This window comes from Mauremys reevesii, linkage group 9, assembly GCF_016161935.1.
Source record: "Mauremys reevesii isolate NIE-2019 linkage group 9, ASM1616193v1, whole genome shotgun sequence".
In the NCBI taxonomy this organism is placed as follows: Eukaryota; Metazoa; Chordata; order Testudines; family Geoemydidae; genus Mauremys; species Mauremys reevesii.
Window position 1 is genome coordinate 54,235,058 of NC_052631.1, and position 23,351 is coordinate 54,258,408.

Below are 23,351 nucleotides of genomic sequence, written 5' to 3' on the forward strand. Positions count from 1 at the left end.
AGTCAACCTGTTAAGGTAACCTACTACAATGTCATGAAGGAGACAACAGTTTAATTCCCAGACTAGAGATCTTTTTCCTCAGGATGATTAAAATAAATAAGCCATGTTCATTCTGTGTCTGTTCTAATCATATAGTGCCCATCGCTGTTATGCTACTGACTTCAATGGTGTTACGGTAGTTACATGAGGACTACATTTGGGCCAATATTTTAAATTTGTATTACAGTACTGCCTAAAGGCTTCAACAGAGTTTGGAGTCCCATTGTGTTCAGCACCATATCTACACATAGTAAGAGACAGGTCTTACAACCTAAATAGACAAGATAGACAAAGGATGGGATAAAGAGATTATCATCTCCACTTTACAGAGGAAGAACTGAGGCATATAGATTAAGGGACTTGTCTGAGGTCACACAGATTGTTTGTGGCAGAGTCAGGAACCTGAAACAAGTCTCAGTATAGCACCTTAAACACAACACCATCCTTCCTCACAAAATGACTTTCATTCCCAAGGATCCCAAAGTGCTCTAACAACTACTTCTCATGCATTTGCTGAAATTTCTTGTTTCCCAGCAGGTCTTGCATGAAGAACCTGGAGCATTTTGAAGAAGTGCTTTAGTAGAGCCCCATCAACTTTTTCTAAACTAAATGGATAAATTTAGCTTCCAGGCCTCTTTTCTACAGTTCCCCAGGTCACTGGTGTCAGCATAAACCAAAATACCACCATCCTCCCCTGCACTCTGGACAAGTCTATATTGCTCATGAGAGCCAATATATTCATACCCAATATTCTGAAAAACACACTACCTGTATAACTAGTAAGAGAATCCTATAGAAGTACCCTACATGTCTTCCAACTGTACTATAACCACATCTTCTGGGGGAGTTCCTCAGAGCCTCAGGATCATCTTCCCTAACAACTCCTGGACAGTTACTTCAATCTAATGCAAGTTGTTTTCCCTTCATTCTAGTTAACCATCCACGACTGTGCCCCTACATAGTAGAAAGCTTTGTCATGAGAGGGAAGGGTCACATCAGAATGGCAGGTGAAAGTTCATCTTCACGCTAATGTTTCAAATTATAGACACTGGATATTTACTCACAAATATTCAAATCATTATATGTTTTTTCTTGTTTGAACCACTTCCAAACAAATCAACATGACCACTTGAACATCGTACCTCAGTTAGGTTGTGCTGTTGCAATGATGCCAACTCATAGGGATCCACATATAGTCCTGTTGGTAGGTGTTCTTTAATTGCCACAGTACAGCTTCCTATGGCTTCATCCCCTGCACCAAGTTCTACCTTTGTTAGCAAGTCTCTTAAAAATAAAAGAAAATGTTCGCACAAATTTCAAATAACTGCACAAAAATTTAAACAGTTCATCTCAAATATTAGATGTGGCTCTTTAATATTTGTAGTATGTTCTGAGAATATAGACAACAACATTTATCTATCTAGAATCTGACCTTTTCCTTTTAGGAAACACAATATTTTATTGTATTTCCATATCCATGATAACCAACATGTCTTTTTTTTGTTAATTCCCCACTTATGAACCAGTATTACTGAAAGTACTCAGAAATACATTTTCGTGTTGGCTTCATGTTCTTGCCGTGATATAACTGATTGGTGGCCACTAAATATTTAAGCACTCATCCTGCCAACACCAACATATATGCTTACCTTTACTCATGAGTAATCCCACTGAATACAGTGCAGTGCATTTGTTCAATTATGCATGAGTTCAAAGGAGCTACTCACGTGCATACAGTTAAGTACATGCATGTTTGCAGAACTGAGGCCCTGAGTGGCACACTAGTAACTGATGCATTGCTCGAGTACATGGCTGTCATCAACTCACCTGTGAAATCCCTCTTTCAGAAGCTGTTGAGTCACAGTGATATCAGGACAAGTGGCCTGTGCAACTGAAAACACCACAAAATAAACTTTTACAGTGTTTATAGCATTGCCTACATTGTTAGGACTAACAATGATGAGCTACTTTAACAAGCTACAGCAAATTCTGAATTTACTACCCAGCTGGAAGAAGCGATTGTAGAATCAGTGATGGCAAAGAAGGGACAGGCCTCAGTTGTGGTCAGTATAAAGGGGATTTTAAGTCACCAGCCACAGCCAGAACCCTGTCATTTTCTTTGGCTCTCCTGCTCTCAGACTTAAAACCCAGACCTACAAACAAATATGTGCTTGTGTGTAAGTGTTTGCAGGACTGGGTCCTAACTAAACACAGATTTTGTTACTTAATGTCACCACCGAGGGCTTCCAGATGTTTCCAGCCTAGACTAAGCAGTTGTGGCAAGGACAGCTGAATACACTGTAAGCAATCAAAAAATATAAAAGCACTTGACTAATTACAATATTTCTGTGTACATAAATCTAGTTAATTCTAATCATCTAATGACATTTGATACCTGGTCCCACACTGAGTCAGTTTTTAACTGAGCAAAATACATTTGCTCATGGCACAAGATAATAGAACTTTTCTGAGGTCCAGAAAAGTTAAATTGATTTAATCTTGTCTTGATTTCTGTAATCACTTGCAGAAGTGAGCACAGAAAAAGATTCAAGGAACCATGCATATATGACACATTGCTTTTGGTTATACTAACATTTCAAACATTCCTAACAAAAATGTATTATGACTGATGTTGTTTCATAAAACCCACAAAACTTTTCAGTGAGAAGGGTGGGAAATGTTCAGAACACCAGAAAAAAATGAATATTTACAAACAGAAAAGTATTGCTTCGTTTTCAGATGATTTAGCATTTTGGAGGCTTTATTCCAATGTAAAATTAAAAAACTGCAAATACACAGTGGGTTTGTTTTGTGATACCTTCAAAATTTATAATCTTAGAAATTTTATCTTTTCTTTCAATACTGCACAATACATAAACAGCATTCTATGATTAGGTAGTAAAACCACAGGCATCTATGTATTTCCACATTGTTTATCAACCTATAGATCAAATTCACTGCTAATACAAGCAGGAGTAACTCCAACAACTGTAATGAAGTTGCACCTGTTTACACCAACAATTATTTTGGTCCCACGTGTGTTCGTCACTGAAATAAAATGTTTGATAAGTAATACTGTGCTAGAAACTAATCTCAGCAATTTATGGATATTCTACAATGAAAAGTTTAATAACCTCTCCCACACTTATTTCACATCCCTTCTCATTTCATAGTATGCAAGGAACTCACACATTATCTCTTAGCAGTTTCAATTATCAGTTGCTTAGAAAGTTTATTTGGCAGCTTGCTAAGTGAAAGCTTAAATATTTTAATTTGTTTAACTTACACAAATTTCCTGCTGTGCAAACAAGCAAGGATACTCTAAAGATGAGAATACTTCTCCAAAGAAACACTCTCTCCATCCACTGCCACTGCATTTCCAAATCCAACTGCAAAATATCACAGCTATGAACACGGGATATTTCATCAACAGATTTTCAATTCAAATCAGGTCTTCAAAAACCCTGTGTCTGTATCATAATAATTATGCACACCATATGTGACACTTCCCATGTCACAAAGCCTGTCAGTGTCCTTGTCTTTATCTGTCCATGTGGGCTGGAATCAATGTCTGTGTTGGTATCTGTGTTAGCATCAAGACCTGTGTGTGGGCACATCTACACTGCAGCTGGGAGGCATTTGGGGCTCAGGTAGATGTACGCATGCTAGCTCTGACTGCTACTCTGAAAATAGCAATGTGGTCATGGTGGTGGCTCGGGCTACCCATCTAAGTATGAATTTAGTATTTCGGACTGTACTTGCGTGGCTAGCCAAAGCCATCGCCCATTACACCATGCACACTAGTATTTCTAGTGTACTAGCTCAATCAGAACTAGCACACCCCTTCCAGCTGCAGTGTAGATGTGTCTCTGTCAAGTTCACTGATACACAGGCAATGATACAGGGATAACAGTAAAGACAGAAAACATGTGTACACCACATACACAAAAAATGGTGTGCTCTTAACACGGTTAGCTAACCTGGATTAGTTGATTAGATTAAAATTGCAGCAAAGACATGTCAACTCAGCTTTTAACATGGGTTAATAGCTTGAGTCCAACCCTGAGCTCTGCTACAGGCTTTGATTTGAGCTGCTAACCCAAGGCCCAGTGGCTTCAGTGGTACGTTCACCAGAGCTAGCGTAGAACCTACCTTGTTTTTGCAGTGTACACATACCCTCATACTCGTGTGTGTGTGTGGTGGGGGGGTGCACGCATGCCTCAGGGTCACTGTCGGGATCACAGACACATGAGTACTGGTAGGGCCCCCGTATGTGTCTCGGGGTCCCCATCTTTCCCAGGCATGGGTGCCAGAAGGCCTGCCCACGTGTGGGGACCAAGTAAGCTTAAAGGGTCCAAGAACACCCGATTTGGCCCAGCCACCAGGTCTGTGGAGATAAGTTTGGGGACCTGGTACCTCATGTTGGCTGAGGCCCCATTCCCTCCCAACTCACTTTATGTACACAGACACCTTGGGGGGCTTCTGAGTTTGTCCCTCCGCCCCCGTCAGCGCTGCGGCCGCCCCGCCGCCATGCCAACCCAGGCCAGGGGCAGGGGACTGGGCCCCGCACCGAGCTCAGGCTCTGAGAAGTGACGGGGGAACAGGGCCCGCAGACACACGGGCAAGGCGCCGCCACCCTCCGCACGAGTCTGCGCTCCGGTCCCGCACGCAGCCGGACCGCCACACGACTGCAGGCGCTGGGTCCTGGTCCCCGCCGGGGCGGGCGGGCGGGACATAGCGCGGGGCTCGGGGGGGGGGGGCGGCAGTTCCCACACCTCGCTCACCGCCGCGCCCGCCTCCGCCTCGCACTGTCCCCCGCACAGCGCCAGGCCCCCGCTGAAGCGACCGCCGCGCCTGCCTGATTTCGAAGGAACAGGCTCTGAGCCCCACCGCCGACAGCCGAGCGCGAGCCGCGGTTTCATTTTCTATGGTTCAGGCAACGTGTGGGCAGCCCCGCTAGGGCCCTACAGCCGGTCCTGTTGCGGGAGGGGCGCGGGGTAGTTGTCATGGTACCCGAGAGGCCCGGGATGCTTATTGGCCGCCGACGTCTACGCTGAGGTTAGGGTATGTGGATCCCCAGGCCCGCCTGTAGCCAGGCCGCTGTCTGTCTGGAGGCAGCGGCGGCGGCAGTGCCGGGGACTGCCCAGGCGCTGGCTACTCCCCGCCCTGGGGCTATAACTACCTCCCCTCCCCCCTGGCTCCCCCCCCCTGTCCCGGGGCTCTAGCTACCTCCCCTCCTCCGCCCCCGCCCGCCCTGGGGCTCTAGCGACCTCTCCTCCGCCTGCTTGCCGGCCCCCCGGTTCCTCTGGGGCTATAGCTACCCCCACCCACCTCATAGGTGTTGGGACTAAGGGTTCTGGGGAGGGGTACGGCAGCACCACCTGGTTTTAAGTGGTTTCCATCGTTTACAACAGTGGTTCTCAAGAGTGGTCTGTGGATAGTTCCCTCTAAGGGGCGTGCCTGGGTGGCCACACACCTAATTAGTGGAGCCCCGCAAGTATGATTACACTAAATAGGTGCCTGGACCCACCCTGGAGAAGACACATGTAAAGTGAGGCGGTGGCGGGGGGGGGGGGAATAGGGTGTAGGTGGGAGGAGGCAGTGGGGTGAAAAAGGAGGGTGGGATTTGGGATGTGCAGGGCTGTGTTGGCCAAAGAAAGAGGCGATTTTTCCCAGCTCCAGGGCTGCAGCTGCCTGGGAGAGAGAGCCCTCCTTTCCAGTCTCAGCTCTGTTGTGAGGGAGAGACCTCTCCTTCCCAGCCCCAACTCGGGGGCTACGGGGGGGGGGGGGAGAGAAGAGAGAGAGCCCATCCATCTCACTAGAAAGGTAAGACTACTGATATTAAAATGAGTTGTGTGCTTTTATTTGTAGAACAAAAAAAGTTAATTATTAAGGTTTTTTCTTAATATAGCACTTTTATCCAAAGTGTTTTACAATAGTTAGCTAATAGTACAAAAAAATTTGGAAATATCATTAAGTGGTCCACTGAGACCCTCAGCAATTTTCAAGTGGTCTGAAAAAAAAACTTTGAGAACCACTGATTTATAGGGATTACAGTTTTGCTTAATGGCTTTCAGCGCTCTCACTATAAAAAATTGTTCCAGCACCTATGGCCTGCCCTCCACCTCACTGGGGTTATAGTTACCCCCACTCCCTGCTTTCCCCCTGCAACTCTATCTGCCCCGGCGTGCCCCCATCTCACTGGGGTCCATTGTTACCCCCACACACACTGGCTGCACCCTAGGGTTGTCAACTCTGACTGAAGCTATTCCAAGAGATTCTCCTCCTTCCCCCCCCCCCCATGACATAATGTCAATTTCCTAAAATATCCTATTAAAATCTCTCAGATTGCTTTCAAGTAGTCACCAGGAGTTCAGTGCCAATTCTGGGAGACTAGGGTTAGCATGCCTACTGCACCCTCACACAAGCACTTGCTGCATACAGGCTCCCCTCAGGAGGATCCAGTCCTGAAAACAATTAAAGATCTCGAATTTTTAACAATGACCCTGAGGACAGCGACTCCCATCCACTGGGTGGGCGGTGCTGTCCAACTTCACAGGGACACTCCAAGCTGGGCAATGCCCTGCAGCTCTTATTCAGAGATTAAAGTAAGAGGGGCTGAGGAAGCAGACCCCTCTCCTGTTCCTAGCTTCCATACAGCTGCTCCTCCTCCTCCTCTGCTTTTGCAGAGAGTTCCTCTCCTATTTCAGGTTACTTTAACTGCCAAACCAGGAGCTGGCAATGGGGTACTGATGCTGCTTCCCACACTTGGCTACTGCTCTAGAGCAGACATGAGCAAACTATGGCCCACGGGCCGGCCTGGCCCCAAGCTCCTGGCCTGGGAAGCTAGCCCCCAGCCTCTCCCCTGCAACCTCAGCTCACTGCGCAATGCTCTGGGCTGTGTGGCTGCAAGCTCCTGGGGCAGCGCAGCTGCAGAGCCCAGCCTGACCCAGTGCTCTGTGCTGTGCGGTGGCGTGGCTAGCTCCTGCTGGGTGATGTGGCTGCCTGTCCTGCTGCTCTGGGCAGTGCGGCTGTAGCGCTACCAGCCACCGTTGCTCCAGGGAGCTGGGGGGTAGATAGAGGGCAGGGGAGTTTGGTCAGGGGGTGGGGGTGTGGATATAGGGGGTGGGGAAATCACTCTGTATACCTGCACCACCACCCTCTTATCTGGCCACTTACACTTGGTGTATACCACTATGGTGCTCTTAAAGGCATAGTCCATTACAAGAGCACTTGATTGCCTATTCACATCTCTCAGGCTTTTTATTTGCTTATGAAAAACTGGTTAAAAGGTAGAATTTCACATTTTTTTATTTAAATTCTGTGTTGTTCAGCTAACTTCACATTTCATGTAATAACTATGAAAATAATGCAGGTTTAGCTATAGTTTTATATTGATGCCATCAACTTAAAAATATTTACATCTTGAAATCTTTTTACCTATTTTATAGTTACAATTACAAGTAAACCTAAAATGATTATAATTGAAAGAAAATAGAGAAAAAAGATTTGTCTATTTTTCAGCTTGTTTCTTTTTTAGAATCCAGTTGAGTGATCAGTTTCATTGTTTTTTCTATTTAGGCCCTGATTCTGCAGAAGGATGTTCATGGGCATATCTGATTGCTCCCTAATTATAGTCCTAATCCTACAATCTTGCAAACACTTATATATGTGTTTAACCGTAAGCATGTGATTAGTCCTATTTATTCAGTTGGAACTACTCAATGGTTAAAATTAAGCACATGCCTAAGTGTTTGCAGGATCAGATCCTTAGTCAATGTCCCCTGCTGTTGTTGTAGGTCTTTCATAAAGCAACAAGTTAGAAAAAAAATGAAATTGGAAAATGTTTGTAAAACCACAAAATGGCAGGAGGACTTAGAGACAAGTAGTAACTGAGACTGAGTAATTAGACTTGATTTCAGGTGTACAATGCCCCTTTTAAGAATGGACAGAGCTTCTCTTTTAGCTCCAGTGGCAGAGGACTCTGTTTTTGAAACGATAGGATCTGAGTCTTCTCTGCTTTTGCCTTGAAGATCTGAATGGCCATGGATTTGTTAAAATGTATTTCTCTGCCCTCTTAAAGACAGCCATGCGTTCTGTTGGTGATTTCAGGTCTCCAAAAGCTTGTAATAGTCATTTATACTTTGAAAAAGCGTTTCAGTTCACTTATAAGCAACAGACTGTGAAATAATGAAAGAAGTTTGTCCAAAGAAATGTGCTGACTTTAACTTTTCTGTCCAGCACAAAATAATTATTAAAAATATGGCAGGTAATTCCTGTGGCAAATTTTGAAAATATTGCAGTAAATTGGAAATCTTCCCATGTGGTGTTTTTGTTAGATGGCTTATTCCTTCAACCTCTCACTTCCCTGGTCCTTCTCGCATGAACAGATAGCAGCAATACCCGAAGTCTGAAGGTGCAAACAATTAAATGTTTATCGGGGTGAACTTTCAGCCATAGGTGCCAACTTTCCCCGGTGCTGGTGGGTGCTCGCTCCGCCTCTGCCCTGCTGTTTTGTGCCACAAGCGCTGTGAGCTAGAGATAAGAGCGGGTATGCGACACACTCAGGGGAGGAGGTGGAGGTGAGCTGGGGTGGGGCGGGGAGCTGCCCCCACCAATTTTTCCCAGCCCCGGAGCACCCACGGAGTTGGCGCCTATGCTTTCAGCAAGCAATGATTTCAATTTCCTTCCTCAGTGTTTCCCTTCCGAGCTCTGATACCACAGAACCTTGCCTGTGCCCATTCCCTGTTCCCATTACCCTCCCCCCCAGCAAAACTATTCCAATTCTCCCTTCCCCCCACTTCTTGATTGACTGCAGACTATATAGTAAAACTTGAGTTGTGCTTAGCTATATCTTAACCAATCATTTTACTGAAATTTTAACTAACCAATCCTAACCTATTGTAACATGTTTATCTAACCAATTATATCCCACCACCAGGGGCGGCTCCAGGCCCCAGCACGCCAAGCGCGTGCTTGGGGCGGCATGTCGCGGGTGGGGGGGGGCGCTCTGCTGGTCGCCGGGAGGGCGTCAGGTGGCTCCGGTGGTCCACCAAAGCTGCGGGACCAGCAGACCCCGGGACTGGCAGAGCGCCCCCAGCGGCATGCCGCCCTGCTTGGGGCGGCGAAATGTCTAGAGCCGCCCCTGCCCACCACCTTAATTGGTTTACACTCAACAAAATTAATTATACAGCAGACAGAAAGAACCACAGAACCAGAGACCATACAGATAAACAATAGGAAAGTGGGGACTACAGTAATAGAACAAAAATGAGGATTTCATACCCCAGCTATTGATAAATGAGTTCTTGCCAGACAGGATGCTATCAAACTAAGATTTCTTTAAATCTTCTAGGCTTTTCCCTTTCTCTGGAGGTGATAGATTGGATCACCTTTTTAACAACCCAAAATTGCCGTATTTCAATGTAACTGGTGAGGATGTGACCGTAGGCTTCCCAGTTTATGGCCGTCACTGCTGTTTAGGGAAAGGCCTTAGCCTAAGAACAAGGCCTTAGACTATCATACTCGATTAATATTTTTGAATCCACCTTGATTTTATTACATTTCTTATGTTGACTTTCTGTAATCTATATAGATGGCTAGGGAAGGAGGTAGGCTAGGGGACTGGCATCTTTTCACAATTTTAAAACTAAGGGCTGGTCTACACTACCACGGTAAATTGATCTAATTCAGTAGTTCTCAAACTGTGGTCCACGAGCTCCATTCAGGTGGTCCACGGATAGTTCCCTCTAAGGTGCGTGCCTAGGCGGCCGCACACGAAAAAGAGTGAAGGGCCACCCATCTAATTAGTGGAGCTGCATAGGTGTGGCTCCACTAATTAGGTGCCTGGACCCTGGAGAAGATGCACATGTAAGGTGAGGTGGTGGCCTTGGAGGTAAGGGTGAGGAGGCAGTGGGGTGAAAAGAAGGGATGGAGGGAATTTGGGACATGCAGAGTTGTATCAGCCAGAGAAAGACGTGACTTTCCCCAGCTCCGTGGCTGCGGCTGCCAGGGAGAGATGGCCCCCTTTCCCAGCCCCAGATCAGCGGTTGCAACAGCAGGGGAGAGAGGGCACATCCATCACATTAGAAAGGCAAGACTAGTGATATTAAAATATGAGTTGTGTGCTTTTATTTATAGAACAAAAAGTTTTAATTATTATTACAGTATATACTCTTTCATAAGCTGAATATTTTGGGTAAAAGAGTGATGCATCAAAGAGTGGGGGTCGGCTTATAAACTGGTCTACACCAAAATTTGATGATTTTAAACTCTATGGAATCATTGAATTGAATATCTAATACATTGTCGTTTTGTTTACCTGGAGCATCTGCAGGCGTGGAGCCCCTCAGCTCCCTGTAGCCGCGGTGCGCCGTTCCCAGCCAATGGGAGCTGTGGGAAGTGGAGCCACTTCCTGCAGCTCCCATTGGTTGGGAACAGCAAACCACAGACACTGGGAGCTGAGGGGCTCTGTACCTGCAGACGCTCCAAGTAAACAAAACATCCTGACCTGCCAGCGGCTTACCCTGGCGGGCCGGGAGCCAAAGTTTTCCAGCCCCTGAAATATAGGGTCGTCTTATGAAAGGGTCATACAGTTTTTTCTATTTTTACCTGACCATCTTGTGGGGTCGGCTTATAAACAAATGGGCTAATGAACGAGTATATTTGGGTTTTTTTTTTTTAAATATAGCGCTTTTTTATCCAAAGTGCTTTACATTAAAAGAACAGGAGTACTTGTGGCACCTTAGAGACTAACAAATTTATTTCAGCATAAGCTTTCATGGGCTACAGCTCACTTCTTCGGATGCATAGAATAGGGAACATACAGATGGGAGATATTTATACATACAGAGAACATGAAAAGGTGGAAGTATGCATAACAACAGGAAGAGTCTAATCAATTGAGATGAGCTATCATGAGCAGGAGAAAAAAAACTTTTGAAGTGATAATTGAGATGACCCATAGAAGGTGTGAGGAGAACTTAACAGAGGGAAATAGATTCCCCTAACGCCCCTACTCTACTTGCGCTACATTGATGACATCTTCATCATCTGGACCCATGGAAAAGAAGCCCTCGAGGAATTCCACTGTGATTTTAACAATTTCCATCCCACCATCAACCTCAGCCTAGACCAATCCACACAAGTGGTCCATTTCCTAGACACTACTGTGCTAATAAGCGATGGTTACATAAACACCTCCCTATACCGGAAATCCACTGACCGCTACACTTACCTACATGCCTCCAGCTTCCATCCAGGACACCACATGATCCATTGTCTACAGCCAAGCTCTAAGATACAACCATATTTGCTCCAATCCCTCGGACAGAGAGAAACACCTACAAGATCTCTATCAAGCATTCTTAAAATAATACCCACCTGCTGAAGTGAAAAAACAGATTGACAGAGCCAGAAGAATACCCAGAAGCCACCTACTACAGGACAGGCCCAACAAAGAAGATAACAGAACACCACTAGCCATCACCTACAGCCCCCAACTAAAACCTCTCCAGTGCATCATCAAGGATCTACAACCTATCCTTAAAGATGATCCCTCACTCTCTCAGATCTTGGGAGACAGGCCAGTCCTTGCTTACAGACAGCCTCCCAACCTGAAGCAAATACTCACCAGCAACCGCACACCATACAACATAAACGCTAACCCAGGAACCTATCCTTGCAACAAAGCCCGATGCCAGCTCTGTCCACATATCTATTCAAGTGACACCATCATAGGACCTAATCACATCAGCCACGCCATCAGGGGCTCGTTCACCTGCACATCTACCAATGTGATATGCCATCAGGTGCCAGCAATGCCCCTCTGCCATTTACATTGGCCAAACCGGACAGTCTCTACGCAAAAGAATAAATGGACACAAATCTGACCTGAGGAATCATAACATTCAAAAACCAGTGGGAGAACACTTCAACCCCTCTAACCACTCAGTGACAGACTTGAAGGTGGCAATTTTGCAACAAAAAAACTTCAAAAACAAACAGACTCCAAAGAGAGACTGCTGAACTCGAATTAATATGCAAATTAGATACATTTAACTTAGGTTTAAACAGAGACTGGGAATGGTTGGGTCATTACACTAATTGAATCTATTTCCCTCTTAAGTTCTCCTCACACCTTCTATGGGTCATCTCAATTATCACTTCAAAAGTTTTTTTTCTCCTGCTGATGATAGCTCATCTCAATTGATTAGACTCTTCCTGTTGGTATGCATACTTCCACCTTTTCATGTTCTCTGTATGTATAAATATCTCCTGTCTGTGTGTTCCATTCTATGCATCTGAAGAAGTGAGCTGTAGCCAATCAAAGCTTATGCTGAAATAAATTTGTTAGTCTCTAAGGTGCCACAAGTACTCCTGTTCTTTTTGTGGATACAGACTAACACGGCTGCTACTCTGAAACCTGCTTTACATTAGTTAGCTAACGGTACAAACAACATTTGGAAAGATCATTTAAGTGGTCTACCAAGACCCTCAGCAATTTTCAAGTTGTCCATGGAAAAAAAAAATTGAGAACCACTGACCTAACTTACGCAACTTCAGTTACGTGAATAATGTAATTGAAGATGATGTAGTTAGATCCACTTACCTTGGTGGCTATACTGCACTATGTCGAAGGGAAGTTGACGGGAGACACTCTTCCATACACTTCTCAGGGAAGTGGAGTACACAAATCAATGGGAAAGTGCTCTCCCATTGATTTAGCATGTCATCACCAGACCAGCTAAATTGACACTCGCTTCATTGATTGCAGCAGTGCTGATCTACTGGTAAGTGTAGACAAGCCCTCAAAGGGAAATAGGATCTGTGTCCACTATGTTGTATTCTATGATGGGAGTGATTATCTGCAGCAAAGGTGTTCTTGATCTTTGAGTCTCCATTGGTATTCTGGTCTACTCAATAGAAGTGGGAATTGTGAACATAGTTAGATACCCAGGCATGGGAAAGCATTTGGAAGAGTATCATCAGCCTATAAGGCAGTTAGTTTAGGGACAGAGGAATTGCCATATCTGACTGGCAAACCATCTAGTCTGGTAGTCTGCCTTTGAGAATAGCCAATAGCAAATGCTTCAGAGGAGAAACAAGAAATGCTGTGTATTTCAGTGCACTCTACAAAGAAGGTCAGTTTCATTATTCCCATTTTACAGATGGGGAAAGTGAGGAACAGAGAGGCAAAGTGACTTAAAAAGAAATGTTTCTTCCTAACCTCACTCAGTTAGTGACTGTTTTATGCCATGAAGCATGAGAGTTTATATTCCTTCTGACTTGAAAAGAAAATCCCATCCAATGTAAATGTGGATGTTCTTGTTTTGTCTACTAATTTTTAAGTCCTACTAAGATGTTGGCCTTGGTGAATATCTTGTGGCAGTACACTCCAAAGAAGCATTTCCATCTTCTACTTTTAAATTTCCTACTATTCAATTAAATTGAGAGTATCATTGTTCTTGTATTATGAGAGAAGGAAAATAAGTGGGCCCAATTTATTTTCTTTATCTACTATCTATTATTTATATACTTCAATCAGTGTGCAGGAGGCACTGGGAGAGAGAGAGAGAGAGAGAGAGGAGATGATCAGCGGGGCCGCTGGCGGGTGGGCAGGCAGTGCTGAAGGGAGGAGAGCTTGGCTGCCGGTGGTGAGTCGGCATCTATGCCAGTCTTTTTAGTCTCTTTTCATATGGAATCTTTTGGTGCCTCTGTTTAATTTTTGTCCCCCATCTGACTCTTCCTCTCCCCTATGAGTTATTAACAATCTGCTATATAGATATGATTTGCAAAATGTTGGCAGGTTTCTTAAGAGGAGGATCTAATCTATTCTGGAAATTAGGGCCGTTGATTTAATCACGATTATTTTTAAATCGAGATTAATTTGAGTTAATCACATGAGTCAACTGCGATTAATCTCAGTTTTAATTGTACAGTTAAGGAATAGAATACCAATTGAAATTTCTTAAATATTTTTCGATGTTTTTCTACATCTTCAAATAAATTGATTTCAATTACACCACAGAATACAAAGTGTACAGAGCTCACTTTATATTTATTACAAATATTTGCACTCTAAAAATGGTAAACAAAAGAAATAGTATTTTTCAGTTCCTCATACAAGTACTGTAGTGCAATCTCTATCGTGAAAGTGCAACTTACAAATGTAAATGTTATATAACTGCACTCAAAAACAAAACTGTAAAACTTTAGCACCTTCAAATCCACTCAGTCCTACTTCTTGTTCAGCGAGTTGTGAAGATAAACAAGTTTGTTTAAATTTACGGGACATAATGCTGCCCGCTTCTTATTTACAGTGTCACCTGAAAGTGAGAACGTGTTCACATGGCACTTTTGTAGCCAGCATTGCAAGGTATTTGCGTCAAATATGCCAAACATTCGTATTCCCCTTCGTGCTTCGGCCACCATTCCAGGGGACATGCTTCCATACTGCTGTCGCTCGTTTAAAAGAATAATGCATTAATTAAATGTGTAACTGAACTCGTTGGGGGAAAATTGTATGTCTCCTGCTCTGTTTTACCCACATGCTGCCATATATTTCATGTTATAGCAGTCTCCGATGATGACCCAGCACATGTAGTTTGTTTTAAGAACACTTTCACTGTAGATTTCACAAAACGCAAAGAAGGTACCAGTGTGAGATTTCTAAAGATAGCTATGGCACTCGAACCAAGATTTAAGAATCTGAAGTGCCTTCCAAAATCTTAGAGGGACGAGATGTGGCGCATGCTTTCAGAAGTATTAAAAGAGCAACACTCCGATGTGGACACTACAGAACTTGAACCACCAAAAAAGGAAAATCAACCTTTTGTTGGTGGCATCTGACTCAGATAATGAAAATGAACATACATCAGTCCACTCTGCTTTGGATTGTTATCAAGCAGAATTTGTCATCAGGTGTTGGTCCTGCTTTGAGCAGGGGATTTGACTAGATGACCTTCTGAGGTCTCTTCCAACCCTAATAGCCTATGATTCTATGATGCCCTCTGGAATGGTGGTTTTAGCATGAAGGGACATATGAATCTTTAGGGCATTTGGCACGTAAATATCTTGTGATGCCAGCTACAACAGTGCCATGCAAACGCCTGCTCTCGCTTTCAGGTGACATTAAAAACAAGAAGCAGGCAGCATTATCTCCGGTAATGTAGACAAACGTGTTTGTCTGGGGGATTGGCTGAACAAGAAATAGGACTGAGTGGACTTGGAGTCTCAAGTTTTACATTGTTTTATTTTTTAATGCAGTTTTTCACCCACGAAAGCGCATGCTTCAATACGTCTGTTAGTCTATAAAGTGCCACAGGACTCTTTGCAGTTTTTTTTTTACATAATTCTACATTTGTAAATTCAACTTCCACGATAGAGATTGCACTACAGTACTTGTATTAGGGTGAATTGAACAATACTATTTCTTTTTTACAGTGCAAATATTTGTAAAAATATAAACTGAGCACTGTACACTTAGTATTTTGTGTTGTAATTGAAATCAATATTTGAAAATGTAGAAAACATCCAAAAATATTTAAATAAGCAGTATTTGATTGTTTAATTGCACAAATTTTCTGGCCGGGACATGCTGCCCGCTGGGTGTCACCTGAAAGTGACCTGAAAGTGAGCAGCTCGCTTTAGCAGCCAGCATTTGCAGGTATTTCGGGCGTCAAATATGCTGCGTATTCCCGCCGGGGGAGGCCACCATTCCAGGGGGGGGCTGGGCGGCGGGGGAGCCGGGCGAAAGAATAATGCATTAATTAAATGTGTAACTGAACTCGTTGGGGAAAATTGTATGTCTCCTGCTCTGTTTTACCCACATGCTGCCATATATTTCATGTTATAGCAGTCTCCGATGACCCAGCACATGTAGTTTGTTTTAAGAACACTTTCACTGTAGATTTCACAAAACGCAAAGAAGGTACCAGTGTGAGATTTCTAAAGATAGCTATGGCACTCGAACCAAGATTTAAGAATCTGAAGTGCCTTCCAAAATCTTAGAGGGACGAGATGTGGCGCATGCTTTCAGAAGTATTAAAAGAGCAACACTCCGATGTGGACACTACAGAACTTGAACCACCAAAAAAGGAAAATCAACCTTTTGTTGGTGGCATCTGACTCAGATAATGAAAATGAACATACATCAGTCCACTCTGCTTTGGATTGTTATCAAGCAGAATTTGTCATCAGGTGTTGGTCCTGCTTTGAGCAGGGGATTTGACTAGATGACCTTCTGAGGTCTCTTCCAACCCTAATAGCCTATGATTCTATGATGCCCTCTGGAATGGTGGTTTTAGCATGAAGGGACATATGAATCTTTAGGCATTTGGCACGTAAATATCTTGTGATGCCAGCTACAACAGTGCCATGCAAACGCCTGCTCTCGCTTTCAGGTGACATTAAAAACAAGAAGCAGGCAGCATTATCTCCGGTAATGTAGACAAACGTGTTTGTCTGGGGGATTGGCTGAACAAGAAATAGGACTGAGTGGACTTGGAGTCTCAAGTTTTACATTGTTTTATTTTTTAATGCAGTTTTTCACCCACGAAAGCGCATGCTTCAATACGTCTGTTAGTCTATAAAGTGCCACAGGACTCTTTGCAGTTTTTTTTTTACATAATTCTACATTTGTAAATTCAACTTCCACGATAGAGATTGCACTACAGTACTTGTATTAGGGTGAATTGAACAATACTATTTCTTTTTTACAGTGCAAATATTTGTAAAAATATAAACTGAGCACTGTACACTTAGTATTTTGTGTTGTAATTGAAATCAATATTTGAAAATGTAGAAAACATCCAAAAATATTTAAATAAGCAGTATTTGATTGTTTAATTGCACAAATTATTTTTTTTAATTGTGCGATTAATCATGATTTATTTTTTTATTCACTTGACAGCCCTACTGGAAATACAAAACAAAAAACCCCAGGGATCTTAATTTCATACATGTTGGAGTTTTGTGTTCAAAATTCTCTCTAAATAGGTGGAATAGAGAACACTGGTGTCTGAGTTTGGGACAGAGGGGAAGACAAAGAATTGATTGAACAACTAGGGTAATCAGAGCTATATTTATCAGTTTTAATTTTTTTTTCCCACAACAAAATATATACTGGTACCTTTTTAAAATCCTCCTTTGGTTGGTTGATTTTACAAATACATGTTCATGTTGCTTTAATGTTGCAGGAACTGTTCCATTGTAATTTCAGTTTTCTTCATGTTAGTTCTACATTTTATTTTCCACAGACTTATTTTCAAATCTGCACAAATAAACCTAGAGCAAAAATTATAATTTAGTCCCTATGCAGATGTAACCCTTCTGCCAGGTGGATCCAGCAGCAACAAGGGCCGGGTTCAGTATCTAGGGGTTCCTTTTCAACAATACAACACAAAACTGGCTCGAGTCCCCACCCAGTGCCCTGTGATAATTACACACCACTCCCTGGGTGCCTCTAAGAGGCAGTGTTTCCCCTATCCAAGCTCAGAGTCTGAGTGTAGCAAAACTTTTAATAAAAGGAGGGAATTAACTCAGCATTAATTTGGGAAAACACTGCAACTAGGTTTGTGTTTATGAACCCATGAGCAAAAGACCCACCCCCCCAAGTAAGTTGAGCAGTTTCCTTTTCCTCTTGGGTCTTAAGTCCAGCAACCCAAGAGTCCCCTTAACGTGCCCATCCCTTCTCTGTGCCCCACTCACAGTTGCTGTCCTTGCTGGGTGCAGCCTCAGAGTTCAGAGATTCATCCACAGAGTTCACCTCTCATCCTGTGTGGAAGGTGGGCAGGGAGGGGAGATAAGGAGGCACCTTACATGCTGCACAGCTCGTCACCCCAGTGGCCAATTGCCACACATCTGCAGGGCTCTGCCCTCTCCACCAGCTTCTCTGCTGACTGCTTGCCATGCCTCTCCACCAGCTGCCCTACTGGCCACTCACCAAGATATCTTCAGGGACCTCCTACACTTAACACAGCTCTCAGTGATTTCAGCTGTTAGTGAGGGAGCCTCACTGCTGCTGCATGCTAGGCAGTCTTTTGCAATAGAGACATTGTCCCAATGTAGGACTAATACTTAGACCTAGGTATCTGTGATTTCAGCTCTGTAGTGTGCAATAAAACTCTTAATTAACTCTTATTATACCATGACAAGAGGCAGGGTCAAATGGTGTCCCCTGCCTAGTGAGTGCCATTCAAGTGAGGGTGAGTCCCTCCATTGGGGTATGCCACGTACAGTTCTGCTGCCCTCGGTTCACAAAACAAGGATAAACAACCCTATATTACTCCTGCTCCAATAACAAGGAGACTGGGAATCCAACACCAGCCACAAGTGATCTTTTGGGCAAGCAATCCCATCATGCTGAGCACCTAAGCGGGGTGGGGGGAGTGGGGGTGTTCATGCAAATGAGATCAGCATCTGAAGTCTTTCTCCACAGCTCACCACTAGATAGCAGGGGAGAGCTCATTCAGACTGCTTACACAGACACGTTGTCTCCTCCCCTTAATTCAAACCTTGTGCCTTGGTTTTAATCCAACCCATCATAAATAACAAAAAACACTGGTCTACAATTTGAGAAGTCATCTGCTTCAGAGATAAAATGTGCTATTTATTATGTATTTTGATGTGCTGAATTCAAATATGACAATTAAAACAACTGATTGGCTACTGTTTCTAAGTTATGTGACTTAGAATGACTGTCGGAGTGGCCAATCTTTCTTGATGTAGTGGGAATCTCTTGCACGACTATCCCATTCGCAGAGAAAACAGCAGTACTTTGTGTATCCAGTCTGCAGCCTAAGCAAGAGAGCAACAACCTTCAAATCGCCACAAAGCTGCCACTGATGTTGGTCATAGTTTATGCACCTCAAAAGTTGTTTCATGTTGTCATAGGTTTCCTTCATATGGACTGCATGACCAACTGGAATTGATGGCAAAACATTGCCATTATGCAGTAAAACAGCTTTAAGACTCGTCTTTGATGAATCAATGAACAGTCTCCACTCACCTGGATCGTGAACGATGTTGAGGGCTGCCATCACACCATCGATGTTATCTGCACTGTTCACACAAGTACGAGGCATCTCTGCTCACTTTGGCTAAACAGAAATGTGCCCCTTTGCAAAATCAAACACTGACAAATAAGAGAGCACAACACTGTATGATTTCTAGAGCTGATATAGGGCAATTTGTTCAGCAGAGTGATGTAAGCTTCATTATGATTGCATCATCCATGACTTCTAGGAATAACATGATGCAATTCATATCATGTATGACACAATACCAGCTTCAGATTGCATCATTCATTGTTTTGCCTAAAAAGCAAGTACTGTCCAAACCCAGTCATAGATTTATTCATAGATCCAGTCAAAGATGTATTTTAGTCATTTCTGGTTTAAATTGAGATCCCTTCCCTTTATAACTCACTTATCCTCCGCTATTCCCAAGTCAAGGGTCGTATATACTGACCCAATAGCATAACTTGAAAACTAGAGCCAATCAACAATTTTAAGCATCATTTTCGTGCTCAGTGACCCAGAATTAGTAAAGTTTGACTACATTTATTTCAGAAGCATTTTGGCTGTAGAGCAGTGAAATCAAAATAGTTGGTGGGAAAAAAGGTTTTAAAATGGTTAAATAACTATGAGCTTTTCCAGATCAAAGGCTGTAATTTGCAGTGGAGTATTGTTAATGAAAAAGTCTCTAATGCACTGGTGCGTTGTATATTTTCCATTTTTTTAATAAAAAGAAATCTTTGGGCCTCCATTTGGCTATGTGGTACCCTCATCGAGCCCGGGGCACAAAAACTATGACATGTATACATCAAAACAACCCAGACTCAGATGCAGAGTTAACAAATCTGGAAATCAACAGCTGGTTATTACTGTGCTTCCCCCCACCCCCCCCGGACACTGATTGAGCAAAGGATTTAAGCACACATTCAAACTTATACAGAGGGTTAAGTGCTTTTCTGATCAGGGTTATAGCAGTTCTGACTCAGAAAGCACCCTTGAATTAAACTGGTGCTGCTCTTATTTTATGTTTTTCCTTTTTCTTTTGCAGTCAACATTGAAGCACACACCTAGTAGAACTCTGTAAGATTTCATTTTGTTCAGCCAGTAGCATGAGCTGGGATGACTTGCGTTGCAAAGAAGTGTGGCATTCGCTTTCAGCCTCCATCCGTTATCCTGATCTATGAAGATAAAAACAAGGATAGAGCACGCCAGCGCATCATGCCTATCCGAAACTTCTCCAAGTTCTCAGGTACGGTATGTTTAATTTTGGCATCCCACAACCTCCTTCTGCAAAACAGCAAAGGGGCAGGAAGGGGGAGAAATGGCAACTGGGCACCTCTTCAGGGACTGGTAGGTTTCTTCTTACCAGCTCTGCATGGGAGGTTGTGTAGTAGGACTACTCTCTGGCGGTGAAATACCCAGTGTCCTCTAGGCTTGGAGATCAAGCCAGGAAGCTTCCCAATCTGAGCTGTCTAGTTTTAAAAATTAGTACTGGCACTCCTAGGGCAGCAGAGAATCTTTGGGTAAAGAGCATTTATTTAAGAATTGTGTGCTTGAGGCAGTAATTCTTGAGGGCGGGTTCCCCCCCCCCCCCCAGATTGCAGCAGGGCTGCAGAACAGCTGAAGAATAACCCTCGGCACAAGGCTTACCTACAAGGGGTCTCACTGCGGCAGCTGCAGAAATTATACAGTTTGCTAAGATGCCACTTGCAGGGAAAGAGTTTGGCCCAGAGCTTGGAGCAGATTCAGCAAGAAGAGACCATTGACCCAGAGGAGGACCTGAACAAACTAGATGACAAGGAGCTGGCAAAAAGGAAGAGTATCATGGATGAGCTGTTTGAAAAGAACAGGAAGAAGAAGGATGACCCAGATTTCACCTACAATGTTGAGGTTGAGTTCCCACAAGATGATCAGCTGGAATCCTGTGGCTGGGATGCAGAGTCGGACAATGAGTTCTGATAATGGACAAGGCCTCCTAGATAATCAGTATGGAGAGAACGAACCCATATTCTCATTACACAGAGAGCACAGTTACTGTGTCCATGATATCGCATCAGTCTACCGAGCTTGACTGACACTGTTTACAAGCCATACAACTGATGCATTTTACATTGGTAAATAAGAGATCAGTGCCTATGGTGTTTTAGCAGTTTGAGGAATAGACCAGGGCCGCCCAGAGGGGGGGGCAAAGGAGGCAATTTGCCCCGGGCCCCGGGCTCCGCAGGGGCCCCCAAGAGAAGAGCGGAGGCTCCCGCCTCCGCCCCTCTCCTGGAGCCTCAAGCGCCGAGACTCCGGCCGAGCCCCTGAGCCCCGCCCCGATCCGCGTGGTGAGGGGGCGGGGCTGGGAGCTCCAACGGGGCCTGAGCCCCGCCCCGCTCAGAGCGGCGTGGGAGGGGCGGGCAGCTGCCTCCGCCGGCGTGGGGTTCACAGCCGCCCGCCTCACCACGCGGCTCTGAGCGGGACGGAGCTCAGGCCCCGCGGGCGACGCGCTGCAGGCCGGGCCGCGGGCGGGCGGGCGGGCGGCCGGGCCGTTGCCGCGCCGCCGGGCGGGCATGGCGGGAGAAGTCGGGGCCGCGGCCGGGCGGGCGGGCATGGCGGGCGGCCGGGCCGCGCCGGGCGGGCATGGCGGGCATGGCGGAGAAGCCGAAGCGGGCCGCGCCGGGCGGGCGGGCATGGCGGGCGGCGGGCGCGCCGGGTTGGCGGGCGAAGCGGGCGGGCGGCGCCGGGTGGGCGGGCGGCCGGGCCGGGCCGCGCGGCCGGGCGGGCGGCCGGGCCGGGCCGCGCGGCATGGCGGGCGGCCGGGGCCGGGCCGCGCGGGCCGGGCGGCGGCCGGGCCGGGCCGCGCGGGCCGGGCGGGCGGCCGGGCCGGGCCGGGCCGGACGGGCGGGCGAGAAGCGGGGCCGGGCCGCCGCGCCGGACGGGCGGGCGAGAAGCCGGGCCGAGGCCGAGAAGCGGGCGGGCGGCCGGGCCGCGCGGCGGCCGGGCCGGGCCGCGCGGCCGGGCGGGCGGCCGGGCCGGGCCGCGCGGCGGGCGGGCGAGAGAAGCCGGGCCGGGAGGGGCCGGGCCGAGCGGGACCCGTCGCCGAGCGCAGCCGGTCGCCTGGCGGCGGGGCCTTCTGTTCGGGACCCACCGCCAGTGCTCGAAGACCCGCGCGGGGGCTCCCGCCGCGGTCTCGGGCACTGGCGGCGGGTCCCGGAACGGAAGGGCCCCCCGCCGCCGAAGACCCCGGGCCCCCGGAATTCTCTGGGCGGCCCTGGAATAGACAAACGATTTAAGTCTTACGTGAAGCCTGATAAAAAGGGACATGGGGATATTAAATTATTTTTAAAGGGTTAGATTTGTAGCTCTTAAGTAACTGAAATAATTTTAAATCTGTCTTTAAGCATTTGTTTGTCTACACTTCATTCATCTTTGGCAAGGAAACTAGATGGGTTATTTTTGTTTCTATTCAATTTTACTTTCGTCATTAAAATACGGTGTTAAAGTTGCAAATCTTTGCATCTAACTCAGGAGAAGAAACATTCAGATTCTTATCGCAAATGTAGTATTTTGTTATTAGTTAGGCTTTAACTGTCTTAATATATACTCTAAACAAATCAATATTGAAGTGAAAATCTTACCTTTAGATTTCTTGAGTTGTGTTTAAATCCACAATCTGTGTTCCATGAATGTACATTTTTGTATTTAAGAAATAAAATATTTAGAAAACAGATTAACCTTGGAAATATCATTGACCGTTGCAGTGCGGGGAGAGATAGGTCAGTGGCTTGAGCATTGGCCTGCAAAACCCACAGCTGAGAGTTCAATCCTTGAGGGGGCCATCTAGGGATCTGGGGCAAAAAGCTGTCTGGGGGTCAGTCCTGCTTTGAGCAGGGGGTTGGACTAGATGACCTTCTGAGGTCCCTTCCAGCCCTGATATTCTATGACAATTCAGTGATTTGGAATTCATAAGACAGTGATTTGTCTCCCTAACCTGTCCAGTTCTGCACTCTAGGTAAATGGTCAGATTTGGGAAAGTTTGCTTTAAAATGGCTGAGCAACAATTTGGGAGAAAGTCACAAGAGTTTGATACTTTTGGAGTAAAACAAGTTCTTTAGCTGTGCTGCCTTATCAGACTCCTACTCCAGAATTGTTCTAAGCACTGTGAGATGGCAGCTCCTTGCAATAGCTTTTATGTGAAGCCATGACGTCTAAGATTCTCCAAACAGCAATTTGTTCTCAGAAGAGGGCTAAAAGGCCTCCTTTATGCCTTTCCCCCCTCAGCCACTAAGTGTAAAGATAGCAAAGAAGATAGTG

At 45.3% G+C, this 23,351-nt stretch overlaps 2 protein-coding genes across 14 annotated transcripts in view; one reads left to right on the plus strand and one right to left on the minus strand.

Annotated features, from left to right (window-relative positions):
* The window catches only part of PIGX (phosphatidylinositol glycan anchor biosynthesis class X), a 27,743-nt gene extending 22,579 nt beyond the window's left edge, over positions 1-5,164 (minus strand). For 4 of the 11 annotated variants that reach the window (XM_039489553.1, XM_039489555.1, XM_039489556.1 and 1 more), the window contains exons 1-4: positions 4,824-4,961; positions 3,326-3,428; positions 1,867-1,930; positions 1,182-1,323 (exon numbers count right to left, since the gene is read on the minus strand). In XM_039489553.1, coding sequence (XP_039345487.1) covers positions 1,182-1,323; positions 1,867-1,930; positions 3,326-3,428; positions 4,824-4,961 — 447 coding nt within the window. The other 7 variants (XM_039489560.1, XM_039489559.1, XM_039489561.1 and 4 more) reach the window with 7 other exon arrangements.
* On the plus strand, positions 5,019-21,273 carry CEP19 (centrosomal protein 19). 3 transcript variants are annotated; one of them, XM_039489565.1, is made up of 4 exons: positions 5,019-5,097; positions 5,716-5,865; positions 20,104-20,304; positions 20,653-21,273. In XM_039489565.1, the coding sequence occupies exons 3-4, from the start codon at positions 20,175-20,177 to the stop codon at positions 21,012-21,014; spliced, it is 492 nt and encodes a 163-aa protein (XP_039345499.1). In that variant the 5' UTR covers positions 5,019-5,097; positions 5,716-5,865; positions 20,104-20,174; the 3' UTR covers positions 21,015-21,273. The 3 variants fall into 3 exon arrangements, with proteins under 3 accessions (XP_039345499.1, XP_039345498.1, XP_039345497.1); XM_039489564.1 differs by having other exon boundaries at positions 5,021-5,103; XM_039489563.1 differs by lacking the exons at positions 5,019-5,097; positions 5,716-5,865 and adding an exon at positions 19,054-19,113.
* Positions 21,274-23,351: the final 2,078 nt, after the last annotated feature.